The 13,481-nt window shown below is 36.3% G+C and overlaps 1 protein-coding gene across 1 annotated transcript in view; it reads left to right on the top strand.

The window, feature by feature from the left end:
- The window catches only part of LOC130681273 (bromodomain adjacent to zinc finger domain protein 2B-like), an 81,530-nt gene extending 68,853 nt beyond the window's left edge, over positions 1-12,677 (top strand). The window contains exons 17-21 of the mRNA XM_057493910.1: positions 838-897; positions 3,140-3,450; positions 3,838-3,973; positions 11,907-12,043; positions 12,318-12,677. Of these exons, the coding sequence (XP_057349893.1) occupies positions 838-897; positions 3,140-3,450; positions 3,838-3,973; positions 11,907-12,043; positions 12,318-12,537 (864 nt within the window). The 3' untranslated portion in view covers positions 12,538-12,677. The remainder of the gene's footprint in view (positions 1-837; positions 898-3,139; positions 3,451-3,837; positions 3,974-11,906; positions 12,044-12,317) is intronic.
- Positions 12,678-13,481: the final 804 nt, after the last annotated feature.

Here is a 13,481-nt window from a genome sequence, read left to right as displayed (position 1 = left end):
TTTAACATGTGTGTTGGATCGCTTAGGTTACCGTTCCCCTGCCTTTTTAAATTGAGAATAGTGAGTTTGATTTAAATTCTCTTGGTGACACCGGATCATCAGTATGAAGACCAATTATTGGGTAATGATTCCCTCAGGGACTGTGAAGAGGTTTTGCCCCTACAGTAATTTAAAAGGCCCTAGTGTGCTTTACGTTTTAAACGACTACATCTGCTTTCCATAGTCTGTCTTCGTCATCTCTCATGGTTGGTTGTTACTACTTGCTGGTTTGAGTTTGGTTGGTTCTACTCTCCCTGTTTTCCTCCCATGACCATCTGCCTCTGGTTTTAATTCGCCGGTTCTAGATGGCCGTTGGTTGGGAAAGCATATCATCAGCATTTTGAAATTGTATGTAAAGTCAGAGCGTGGGCCTAACGTTTTCCTGGCGACATACTGAGATCTTGGTTTATTGACCTTATCACATTACCGACTGCTTAGATGTTCTTGCCCATGTTCTCACCAGCTAAGATAAATGAAATTGGTTTTTTAAGTGAGATGCTCTAACATCCTATTAATACAGTATTATGGGGTTATTATGGACTTTTTAAAGAAATGAATGGTAATTATATTAGTCTTGAGGAATCTTAAACAACAAGTGATGGAAATAACCACAAAACATTTTACCATCTATAAAAGATTTAATGATTTTTTTTCCTGAAAACTAAGTATTTATGTGGTTAGCCCTGGGAACTAGCCATTGTGAAGACACATTAAGCAGGTGGCCTTGGTACTACTTAGATGCATTCATTTCTATTTTCAATATTGCTGATAATACGGAAATTCTGTTTTATATTGTAGGAAAATCTGCAAGAATCTAGTCCTGATTCTGTAGAAAGCCGAATTACTCTACTAGCTCCTGTAAACACAGTTCCTGTGTCTCTCTTTCAGTTTTCTCTTTTGTAAGCTGATTACTTCCTTCAGCCATCGGTCCAGTGAAATGGTTTCCAGGCGCACGATTCTCTTCTGATTAAACGGCAGTGTCTATATTCTTAAAATGTACCACTCACTATACACAGAGATGCCTAATGTGTTCATGGGACTTTTACTTCCCTTAAACTGGCACTATACTTCTCTTCATGCCAATTTGTACTAGCTTTTTAACATCCAAACCATACCGTTGCTAAACTGAGTATGCATTATTAGAAAAAAAATCCTTCTGCGTCTTTCATTGTGCTTTTAAGTGTGTTGTATCACATCCAATATTTCTTTGATTGGTTGCTTAAACTTCAAAGCTGAAATTTACATTTATCATTGCTCTATTTTTATTAATTTCATTTGGGTATATTTTTCAGCATATGAAACTATTTTTATCACAGTCCTGTCATACAGAATATTAAACTTCCTTCCTAGTTTAAGTCACCTGCATATTTAATAGTTGAACCGAGCTGTTCACAAGTATATTAACATGACAAGCCAAATAAGAGAGAGCCCTTTGACAGTGGCAGTGAGGACCTTTTCTGAGGTGGCAAGCTGTGTCTGTCACAGGGCTTTGCAGACAATTTTCAACCATCCACCTTCTCAAAATCTAATCCAGTCCTCATTTTCTTGTCTTTTGCTTGCAAAAGTCAAGATGTGTTACATTTATAGGATTCCCTTGATTTAGCAATTTCAGATCCCTTTCAAAATACGGGACTGAGGTTCATTTGTTATGGCATATACGATGCAGTAATGTTTTGTATGTACCTTTTATAAATTCATCCATACTTTCTAATAATGAATATTCTCTTGAGGTAAAGAGGAAGAATTCTGATATATAAGAAAAATAATTCTCTCTAAAGAGATTTAATAAAAAGGATCATGTTCATTCTACTTTTTACTTAATATGCTTTTACAAAGTACCTATTGTACATCAGAGTGGACACCACAAAATTGAATAAAATGTGGTTTCTGCCCTCAGAAAGCATTCCGTACAATAGAGCAACAATACGTGTATACAGCCCTGCAGAATCTAGTAACGGATTGTGAAGATGTAGAAAGTGATTCATGAATTTAGGACAGGAATACACTGATTGTGGTGAACATAGGGGAAAGATCAAGGAAGATTGCCTGTAGAAGTCCAGATGGAACTTGAGAAGATGGAGAAGCTTTTGACAGAGAACAAGGAGTGCTACTAGGAAGAGTTAATAACTGGGCAGAGCACCAGGATCAGGAAGCTCAGGACATGTTTGGGGTGTGTGGCAAGTCATGGAATTTGATTGCAGTGTTGGATGCCTGAATGGGAAGATGAGCGAAAGAGTGAGATTGAGGTACTTGAATGTCATGGTAAAACTGGACTTTACTGAACATTAGGAACTCTGAAGGGTTTTGAGCTAAAGGATCATTGTAAGCAAGCTGAATTATAAGACATTCATTTATTCAATCAGCGTATATTTTGAGTGTCTAATATTTGCCTTCCCACTGCTGGAAATGAAATGAGTAAAAGTAGACATGGTCCGGTGCCCTCAGGGAATTTAGAAGTAGAAAGATATTAATTAAATAATCACAGCAGTATCAGATTGTGACTGCCACAGGTATGGAATATCACATGGTTCTGTGAGAGTCTGTAAGAGGGAGGCTTCCCTCCTAAAAGAGGTCAGGGAAGGGTTCCCTGAAGAAATAAATTCTCACGTGAGGGCCACAGGATGAGTGGAGTCAGTAACTAGGGGCAGAGGAGAGGGGAAAAGCTCTGCGGGCAAATGTAGCAGCTTCTGCAGAGCTCCTGAGGCCAGGATGGGCAGTGCAAGGGCCTGCGCAGGAGGAGTGGCGGAAGGAATGAAAATGAACAGGAGGCACAAAGTCCCTGCTGTCGAGAGATTCCCATTTAAAGTGGGCCCGTGAGAGAACCAGCAGTTGGTGTGAAGTCCCTCGGAATACTTGGCTGATCTCCACTCTACCTCTCATAACACCAAAAGTTGTTAAATTTTCTTCTTCAAACTTCTCTTACAACTTTCTAATAATTTTCTTCCTTATTTTTACCTAGCATTAGGAAACACAAGGTAAAAACTTGTAGTAATGATCCTTGAGCTCTGTTGGCGTCGGCTGCTGTATTATAAGTAAAGGTAACTCACCCGTCAGGCATTTTAAGAGGAAACCATGCTAACATTACTCTCTTGATATATAGGGTTGGATGTGTCCAGAACTGGCATCAGAAAGGGAGGACTTGGTCTATTTTGAACATAAGTCATTTTCTAACTTGTGCAAGGAGCACGATGGAGAATTTACTGACGCAGAAGAAAGCAGTGCACATGCACTAGAGCGGAAGAGCGACAACCCCCTAGATATAGCTGTAAGCAGGCTGTCTGAGTTGGAGCGAAACATTGAAAGGAGGTATCTGAAGAGCCCCTTAAGTACCACCATTCAGATCAAACTGGATAATGTGGGCACAGTTACTGGCCCTGCTCCTGCACCATCCACTAGTGGTGATGATGACGGGTAGGTTATTGAAATTAACTTGAAAAATTATTGTGCTTCTTTGCTAATTGGAGCCTATTTTCTATTGCCTGTTATCTATGTATCTTCTTGTATATCTGTGATCCACATGGATCATGCTATTTGCATGGTGCTTTGTAAAAAATGTTTTTTCTCTTGTTATGTGTGTTGATAATCCTGCGAAGTGATCTTACATTTACCTGATTGTGACTAAGCTTTGAGGCACGTAGCCACAGTCTGTGCACTACATCAAATTTAGTTGCTTAAACCTTATACTTATCGGCTGTTACATGTTTCATCATCACTTGGCTTTCAGTGTGATGACTGTTTCAGATTCGGTAACCGTAAGTGTGGACATGGCCTACTTAATTTTTCTGTATTTCAATGCAGAATTGAAGAGGATATTGTTCCCGGTCTCAGGGTGTGGCGATGGGCATTATCAGAAGCTCGCAGTGCTGCCCAGGTGGCTCTGTGCATTCAGCAGTTACAGAAATCCATAGCATGGGAAAAATCCATTATGAAAGCTGTAAGTGTTTTTATTTAAGAAATACTGCAACTAATTTACACTGGCCTGTTTTTTTCCCAACCTCCAGATTTTTCTTAATTCTACATTTCTTACTGTCAGAATAATGTATGCTGTACCTGAGTTTTCTTAGTTCCTAAATGCTGTACGGTTTGATACTTTCCTCCTTGTTGTGAGCTTTTTGAAGTACTCTATCAAATGTGTTTATCTTTAATCGCGATTCTCCCTCCTTTAGATATTGTTTATAATTTACTGAAGTTGTCTTCTGTGTTCAGTCAGCATAATAGTTAATTATGTTGTTAATCTAATCATAATAGTTTTTAATGTAAATATTCTGAAGTTGTTAATCCAAATATTCTTTTGCTTCTGTAAACATGGCAGTTGCTAGCATTACCTGTAGTATACATTCATTGCATCCCTAAAATGTTCCTTATGTTTTTATCAATTTTAATTTTTTTAATGCTAAGAAATTCTTAGATAATAAACAAAATAAGCAGAGAGCTCTTACTTTAACCAATATCATGTATTTGACATCAGATGCAGTTCACATGAAAAGTAGATCTTCTAAGTCTTTTCTCTAATAATTCAAAAATTTTTTTCATCTTCTGTGTTTGAGCCCAGTTAGTCACTATCATGTAGTGACCCCTGTTTTGTACCAGACACCAAATATATGTGTTAAATCATGTCTGTGTCCCTTTTGTCTCTTATCACATAGAGAAATATTTATTATTCGTAGACTTTTGTGAATTGCTTTACCATTTGCTTTTAAATTATAGATTAGCTTTAACATTCAAACATTTGACATTTGTCTGCATGAATGACTGGAAGTAAGATTACTCAACAATAGTCATTCCCCAAAGAAAAGAAGTGAGCCTTAAATAATTTAGCACTCTTTCCTTCATTCTCATCTCTGTGCTTATATTACGGAAGGCCTTATTCATTCTATAGAAATAAATTCGGTTTCTTCTGTATTTTTTCAGTTCTTCCTAAAATGTCCACAGAATAGTGAATCTGCAGTTTTCACAATGTCCTCAAATTTTGGTCTTTCCCCATGTAGACTAGAATTCACCATGAGTTTTAAGACAGTGTCCAGTTTATCTGGTAGCATTTTTTACCAGGTAAAATTTTTTCTTGTAAAAACTATTAAAATCAGTTTTAAAGTCACTTTAGACAAATGTGTTTGGTGGAGTCTAGGCTATAATGATCCAAAAATATTGAATTCCTACAACACAATTAAATTTAAATGGTTGTTTTACTCATCCACCAAGAGAATCATCACAATGTGGTCAGTTTTGTTATAACCTTTACACAAAAAACAAAACTGGTACCAAAAGCTGCCTATTTGTAGTAGACTTTCTTCCTACAATTTACAGAATTTTTTCTGTTTTTGGAAATTCATAACCTTTTCCAGATTATTAATATGCATTTCTCATTAACACCATCTCTCATAATTCTCTTTTTAATGTTCAATAATACAGTATTTGCTGTGAAACTACCTTAAAAAGAAGGCAGAGTTTCATGGTCAGGATGAATGAGTGCATTGTAACCTTTAGTTAGATGTAACAGTGCCCGTAATAATCCTCGTAAGTCCTAGCAGAATGTTTAAGTGCTCAATGCCTTTAGAAGTACCCATTTGCCAGACACCAGCCTTACCAAGAAGGAGCTGGCATAATTTGCCTCTAGATAATTTTCTGTCCAGGGTGTTCTTCATATTGTTGCTAATAATAAACAGTAGGCAACATCTACTATTTTTTACTGTAGCAGCAAAGGAATTACAACCAATATTAATACGTTTGCTCTAACATATTGTGAGCTCTTTACTGTGATTTTTCAAAAGTGATATGAGCTTGCTATCTGTCACCCTTTCCTAATAAGTGTCAGAAAATAATTTTATTTTTAAATGAAAAATGTGCGAAGTAAAACAGACTTCATGGTATTTTTAGTATATTTAGAAAACAATTAACTTAATATTCATGAATTAAATCTGTTGTTAGAGGGGTTGAAATATAATCTTCCAAATGTTTTGCAGTGAGTATTTTTACAATAGAACGTGTAATGATGTAACTCAGTTTTGGAGAAATAATACCATATTTAGTGGTATGGTATTAGGAAGTGTCATAAAATAAAACTGTTGGAACATTAAACTGCAGCTTTTGCTCTTAGTACACATGCCAATTTTAGTATGACACATGTATCTCATATAGTTGGTAGGTATTTACTAAATTGAATAGTTTTCTATTTGCCATTTTGGTAAGATTCTTAAGCTATCATTAGTGTACATACTGTGTTATATAAGACTATTTAGACTTTGTGGATTAAGACTTAGTGTATTGAAGTTAAGTTTGAATAGTTAAGCTATTTTGCTTATAAGAATCTATGAACACGTAACTTTCAATTCGTATAAATAACTTATAGTTTAAGTCTTTTCATTATTTGAAAATACTGGTTGCAGGATATTCTCTACTGTGACGGAGTATAAACGAAGTGTCAAAATATATAATGTTAGTATTTACCATTTTTTTAAAGGCATCTTGAAAGTTTTGACTGTCCAAGTTCCCTCCTTTCCCTTTGTGAAACTTGTTATACAGGATATGTATGCATGGGAAAAAGCATTGCCTTTACAGATTTTAAAGTTCTTAATGGTATTAGAAATTTGTCAAGAGAGAAAATTTATTTTTATTTCTGGAAAATCTATGACTTCTTAAATTATTTGGTTTAATTTTTATATAAGTTTTTTTCCCTTAGAAATCATTTTGTAGGGTCCATTTTCTGCATTTGTGTCATCTGTTTGATTTGGGTTGATTTTCCCAAGTTTCCTGGGTTGGACATGTTTGATTTTTTAATCAATCACAAATGGGTGGACAATTTTAGTCAAAATATAGGAATATCCTTTTATTACACATACTTCTGATACTAATACAAGTTTCCTAATTTTGATCTTGAAAATTACTCTAACTCATTTCTTTCTTAGGAGATCATGAGGATGCTAAGATAAGGAAAAAATGAAATGTATTAAAAAATTACATACCCTGTATTTAAAGCCATTCATTGCTTTATGGGCTCTAATGTCATGTTAATTATTTCCTATGTTAATGTGTACATGCTTTGAAAGTGTGTACAGGCATTCAGCCTCTAGCTTTGTTCTTTGCAGTGTACCTGAAATGTGCACTTACCCCAACTAAACTGCTCACCCCGTCATGTGGTCCCTATCTGTGTAACGAGAGATACATAGATGTGTATGGCTACTGTATATTTGTTAGCAAGCAGAATGTTGATTACTAATATGAATTAGGAATTGTGGTGTGTTTAATATCCCAATAACTGTTCTTCATAATAGTATTGATTTTAAATGATTTTTCATGTTTTATAGTACTGCCAGGTCTGTTGAAAGGGCGATAATGAAGAACTGCTCCTCCTTTGTGATGGCTGTGACAAGGGCTGTCATACGTACTGCCATAGACCTGAGATTACAGCTATACCAGGATATACAGATATACAGGACACTGGCAGTATCCATGTGGTATAGCTGTAATCTTAGGTCTATGGCAGTACATATGACGGCCCTTGTCACACATAAGAGGGATCGGAAACTGAACCTTTTAATGGCCAGATCAAAATAGAGTTACAGAGTTTTGTGAGGATTTTTTTGAGATAGAATTCACATAAAATTCACTTTTTAGGTGTGCAATTCAGTGGTTTTTAATATATTCAGTTATATATGATCACCACTATTTAACTCCAGAACATTTTCATGACCGTAAAAAAGTTTCCTTGTACCCATTAGTTGTCACTCTCCCCTTCTCCCTCAGCCTTTGGCAACCACTACTCTACCTTCTAGCTCCACGGATTTCCCTCTGCTGGTCATTATATATAAACGGAATCATAAAATAGTTTGCCTTTTGTATCTGCCTTCCCTTAGCACAGTAGTTTCAAGTGCTAAAGGGAATGGTCTGGAAAGGAAAAGAGGCAATGGGCAGGTGGGTGTTTGGGACTGAGTTATGGAAAGGTAGTTGCCAGTAGTGATGAGGTCAGGCGAGTAAACAGGGAGAAGAGTGCCTGACGGAGGGGACATCTAGTAAAGAGTCTGGCCCTCAGTTCATGCTGCCCCTTACACCTCTTACTCCTTACTTTATAACTCGGCCAACTCATTTTTTGCTATATTATCATATTGCTTTAACCAATAGGTATGAGCCTTCACACTTCTAATTTAAATGTGACTGGCAAGAGACTTAAAATGTATATGCTTATTATCAGACTGCGTTCATACAAAAACCCCTCTCTCGGTGCCATGCTCAGTGCCCCTCCCTAAGCCAGTTCCCGTGTTGTGCCTCAGATCCCGCCCCCTTGTTCTCTTCACCTGCATCAGCATCTCGTCCTCCCCTGGGTTCTTCTCCTTAGCTTCACTTCTCCTGCATCCACTTCCCGCATTTCTCTCCTTTCCTTTACAGAATAACTCCTGCTGGACAGCTTTGTTCTGATTCTCTCGGACTTCTCTTCTCCAAGTCGCTCTGGGACTCTTTCTAGTCAGATTCTCACCTTCACAGCTTCTCTGAAAGTGCTCCTATCGTGGCCATTCGTCAGTCTGGGGATCAGTGCTTAGGCCTCACCTGACCCACCCATCAGTTCCAGAGCACACCCTCCTTGCAACCCTGTGTTCACTTGGCTTCTAGTACCATACTTGGTTTTCTTTCTGCCTTTGCTCCTTTTCAGTTTCCTGTGCTGGTTTTCTTACCTTCTTGATCGATAAGCATTGGAGTGCTTTCTTAGCTTCAGGGTTATCATCTGTAAAGTGGGATAGCATCTGCCTGGCGGGGTTTGTAAAGATCAAATAAGTTCACGAGTGTAAATATTTTTATGAATTTAAAGTTCTGTGACACATTTATATTAATGTGTATGGTATTTTAGACTGTTTTACAGAATAGCAGAGGGTCTCACGTGGCATCATATTTACTAAGTTGCTTTCTTATTACGTGATCATCTTTGTCATCTATAGTCAACTATAGTTTAATAATAACCTTTATTGGTTGTACATGAATTATCTTTTAGTTTAGTCACAGTGAAGCTATAGAAAGTTTCTCTAATACTTTATGAATTACTAACAAATTAGGGTTTTAAGTCCTGGGGTATCATCTGGTAGGCTATAGGAGATTTCTGTTCCGATAAATTTGGTTAAATAATATTCTGGCTATCTCTCATTCAGGGTATAGGCCAGGAGATGTAAAGATCTATAACCTCATTCCAGCCCTTCTATGTAAATACAGCTTTCTGAGCCTCTTCCCTCTTCTTAGTTTTTTAAATGTAGTGAATTAGATGTTATATTTCTTGTAGCAATGAAAAAATAAACATTCTATTTTGATTTATAAGGATTTTTAAAGTTAAATTTTAGAAATATCTTCCTAGTTAATTCATGGTTATTTACAAATTTTTATGCTGTATACCTTGTACTCCAATGGCTATTTCTATACACATTATTGTGGTTAAGTATTTTTATCCTGTGTGTATGTGCATATTAATGCCAAGATATATACATAGAATCAAAAAGCCTTATGTGTGTATGTATACGTATTTATACACACTCACAGAGACACACACACACAAGAAGTTTCAAAGTCCAATGCCTATGAAAGCCACACAAATAACACAGAAGAGTTGAGACTATGGCAGACAGGGAAGTCATGCCCCCATTTAAGTGTCAGTCATCACTCAACTCCTGCCAATTGTTGTCATGTAGACATGTAGGTCCAGTGTTCTAGGATCTGCCAATATTTCAAGATTATGGATCTTTATGCATGTCCTCACAAATGTTAAATGTTGGCAACAAATTCAGAACTTTTACAAGCATTATGAGCCAAACATAGTAACAACACATGCTGTGGGCTGTTTACGGTCTGTGAGCCACCGCTTTACAACTTCTGATACATAAATGTACAAAAACAAATATGCGATGGTATGTACAATCTGATAGGTCCTGCTTAAGACATACTGAAGGTCCTCTGTGCATTCTAACAAGGTAGAAAGGGTGCAAGGGAAATATCTCTGTCTAATAAAGTAATCAGGTAACTGAATAAAAGCTTGTTTTTAAAAGTGTATGTGCACAATCTAATGAAGTAGTCTGACAAGTATCAATAATTAAAGAAACAAAAAGAGACTTTATTACCATTTTGTAACAAAAGTCTTTGGATTCTGTGGTTTAAATTTCACATTTTCTTACTGTGAGTATTGTTAGAAAATGATCTCAAGTAACATCTTAGTTCAAATAGGAACTAGAAGCGTTAGCCCATTGTTCATGAAATGTTCTTTTTATGTAAGACAACTATTCAGTCTTACTTAATCTTAATTAAATGGACATTTTCCCATTATATATTCAGCATTCTCTTCTCTTTTTTTTATGATTTGGGGGTTCTAAAAGCTCAGTATAATATGAAAACTCAATCGGATTTTATTGAGTAAAGATTAATAAACTAAATGGAGAAGAGACTTAGTAAAACATTTTAATTATTTCCATCAGTGCAAGAGGTAGTGATTCTTTGATATGATATGGGAAAGGTGTTAGATTTATAGTTTGCCTTATTTTAATCCATTAAAATAACTCCTTAATTATGCATTTAACATCCCAATAGAGTACCAAATAATTGTAATTGCTTAAAAGCAGTTTTTAAAAAATGTTGCTAAGAGAATCATGAAATCCTCAAGGAAATTGTTACGAAATACTCTAAAGTAATGTTTTCCGCCAAGTTCAGTTCAAGAATATAGGCAACATTTAATTAGGGCTAGACTGAATATCTAACTCCACATTCTAAGATTTTTATTTCAAGATTTCTTAACAGTCTGAGTAAGGAGTAAATAATTTTCTAGAAGAGGATAAACGCTGTTGTAGAGAATCAAAACACAAACCATATATTACCAGTGACCTTGCATATTTCTCTTCTTTGATCTATTATATTCATTGTAACTTTAATTCTCAAAATAGATGCTTATTTCCCAATTTCTAAATTGGGGGATGTTGGGAGGAGGCTGGGTACTCATTGTTACATCGATGTGCTGCCTACAAATTGTTAGACTGCATAAGGGCCACATTGGGATTCGTTTGTTTTTTTCCATATACTTTCAGAGCTAGAATGACCTTACCAACTGAGTGACTTATCTTCTTCTACAGATAAGCAAACAGAGCCTCACAGATATTTTTTTTACAAAGTTCCATAGCTAATTACTGACAGAGCATAGCTGGCATTCATACACTTAAATTCCAAATATGATCTATTTTATGCTATTTCTTTACTGTTTTCCCCAAAAACATCTTTTTTTTTCTTCTCCTCATCTTTAATAACACTGCTTTGTTCACACCTGGGAACCACAAGTTTCTGGAACTCTCTTCTTAACAGCAAATGCTTTTCTGAAAAAAATAACAGTTTCCGGAAGATATGACCGTTTATAAAAGACTTTTTTTCCTATTTGACACTTCATGAGCCTTATTTCATGTTTCGGGTACCTTTTTAATAACCTCCTCAACTTTCTTATTAGTTTTCTCTATATTTCTATGTATATTCACCTTTGTTCTTAATTATATTGTGCTCTAAAGGATAGTCTTTATATTCCTTCCATTAGTGACATTCAGTTCATTCAAAAGAATAGTATCTTTGATTCGTTCAAAGTCTAAAGGAAAACTGCTAAGTTCTGTAGCACCAAACATGGTGCCGTGAGACCAACATCTTCGAGTTTTAAGAATTCTTTAGAGTTTTCATGCATCATTAGATTTTAGCCTAGTATTATCAGAGATCAAATTCATAGATCTCTTGAAAATAATAGAACTATCAACTTTTTGGGTGAGAAAGAGTATTCTTTTTGTTTATTCTGTCAGATTTTCATAATTTAAAATAATAGAAGGGCTATAGAAAGTTATTTTCTTATACCTCATATATTATTTTTTTAATTAAAGGCAAGTTCACTGAAAAGGGGCCGCAAAAACAGAAAAAGGAAAATAGAGGAAAACACCTGCGGTACTGGAGTAAAACAAGAACGCTGTACTCGTGGAAAGAAACTGAAACAGGACAACTCTGACCCGACTCTTGGCAGGTATTCTTTCTGTTCCCCTGTCCTATATGTTCATAACACCCCACTGTATTTGTTTAAAGACCGTCCACCATATTAAAGGTGACTTTTTGACTGTGTAAATAGGAACTTTCCTATGTAATGTAAACTCTGTACTATAAGTAAACGTATCCTTTCATCTTTTTTTATGAATTAATTTGCATTGTCTTTGAAAGAGAATGAAAGCTAAACTTTTACTAAAGGTAGATAACTCTAAAGCATGAATATTGATTTCATACATTATTTTCTCTCGTACAAGCCTTACTAAAATGCAAACTCGTCTCAATAAAGACATGAAAAAAAGAAAAATAGAAGAAAACACCTTCACTAACTTACCAAACCAGGAAAGCTTTCATTCTGTAAAGAAAAGGAAGCAAGACCACTCTGACCTGACTCTTTCCAGGTATAATTTTTGTTCCCCTGTCCTATATATTCATAACATCCCATTGTATTTGTTTAGAAACCTTCCACCATACTAAAAGTGACTTTATGACCGTTTGTGTAAATAGGAATTTTCCTATGTAATGTCCACTCTGTACTATAAGTGTATTCTTTCATGTGTTTATTAATTTGCATTGTCTTTACTTGGAAGAGAATGAAAGCTCAACTTTTCCTAAAGGTAGATAACTAAAGCATGGATAGTGATTTCAAACTTTACTTTCTCTTGTACCCTTACTGAAATGGACAGTCATGAAGATGCACGGCCTTTTGTAGAACTGCCGGAGTGCAGCACACGGAGTCGTCTGCGTTTCCGCCTCAGGGATGGACACGGCCTTTTGTAGAACTGCCGGAGTGCAGCACACGGAGTCGTCTGCGTTTCCGCCTCAGGGATGGAAGACACGTTTTTATTAAAAGTGCGTAAGCAGCTTTATAATAACATGTCTGGTATCTGCGGGTCTCATCAACAAGAAATAAAGTGGTTAAACACACACACAGAGCAGTCTTTCAAGAATGATCATTTTCTTTTAAACAAATACAATATCCCTGAATAAAGGAAAGCTTGGTGTGCATATTGGCTACTTTGGGCTGGTGTTTTCATCACTGGTGGTACATAGTCAGCAGGAGCAGCTGGGCAGGAAGTAGTGGGCATGGTATGAAAATGGCAGTTGGTCCAGTAGTAATTGTCACTGTACGTGTGGGTATCATTTGTTCTGTGACTGACTTGCACTCGAGGTGCCCTAGGGTGAGTGTATCCTCAAGCCCCTGGCACGGTTCTCCTCAAATAACCAAAGTCCTCCTAAGCCTGTGCTGCCACCCAACTACAGGTATCCACAGCATACTTTCATTCGGATGCACGAGGCCTTCGCCGTAACCGTCATCATTTCAGTCCTGGTTGCTCTGTAGATTATAGATCCCGGGCCTACCCGCAAGTTTGTATTTCGATTGCCATTCAAGTGGTAATCAATGAATGATGACCAATGAG

This window comes from Manis pentadactyla, chromosome 16 (assembly GCF_030020395.1).
Source record: "Manis pentadactyla isolate mManPen7 chromosome 16, mManPen7.hap1, whole genome shotgun sequence".
Taxonomy (NCBI): domain Eukaryota; kingdom Metazoa; phylum Chordata; class Mammalia; order Pholidota; family Manidae; genus Manis; species Manis pentadactyla.
This window is presented reverse-complemented; position numbering and strand designations above follow the sequence as displayed.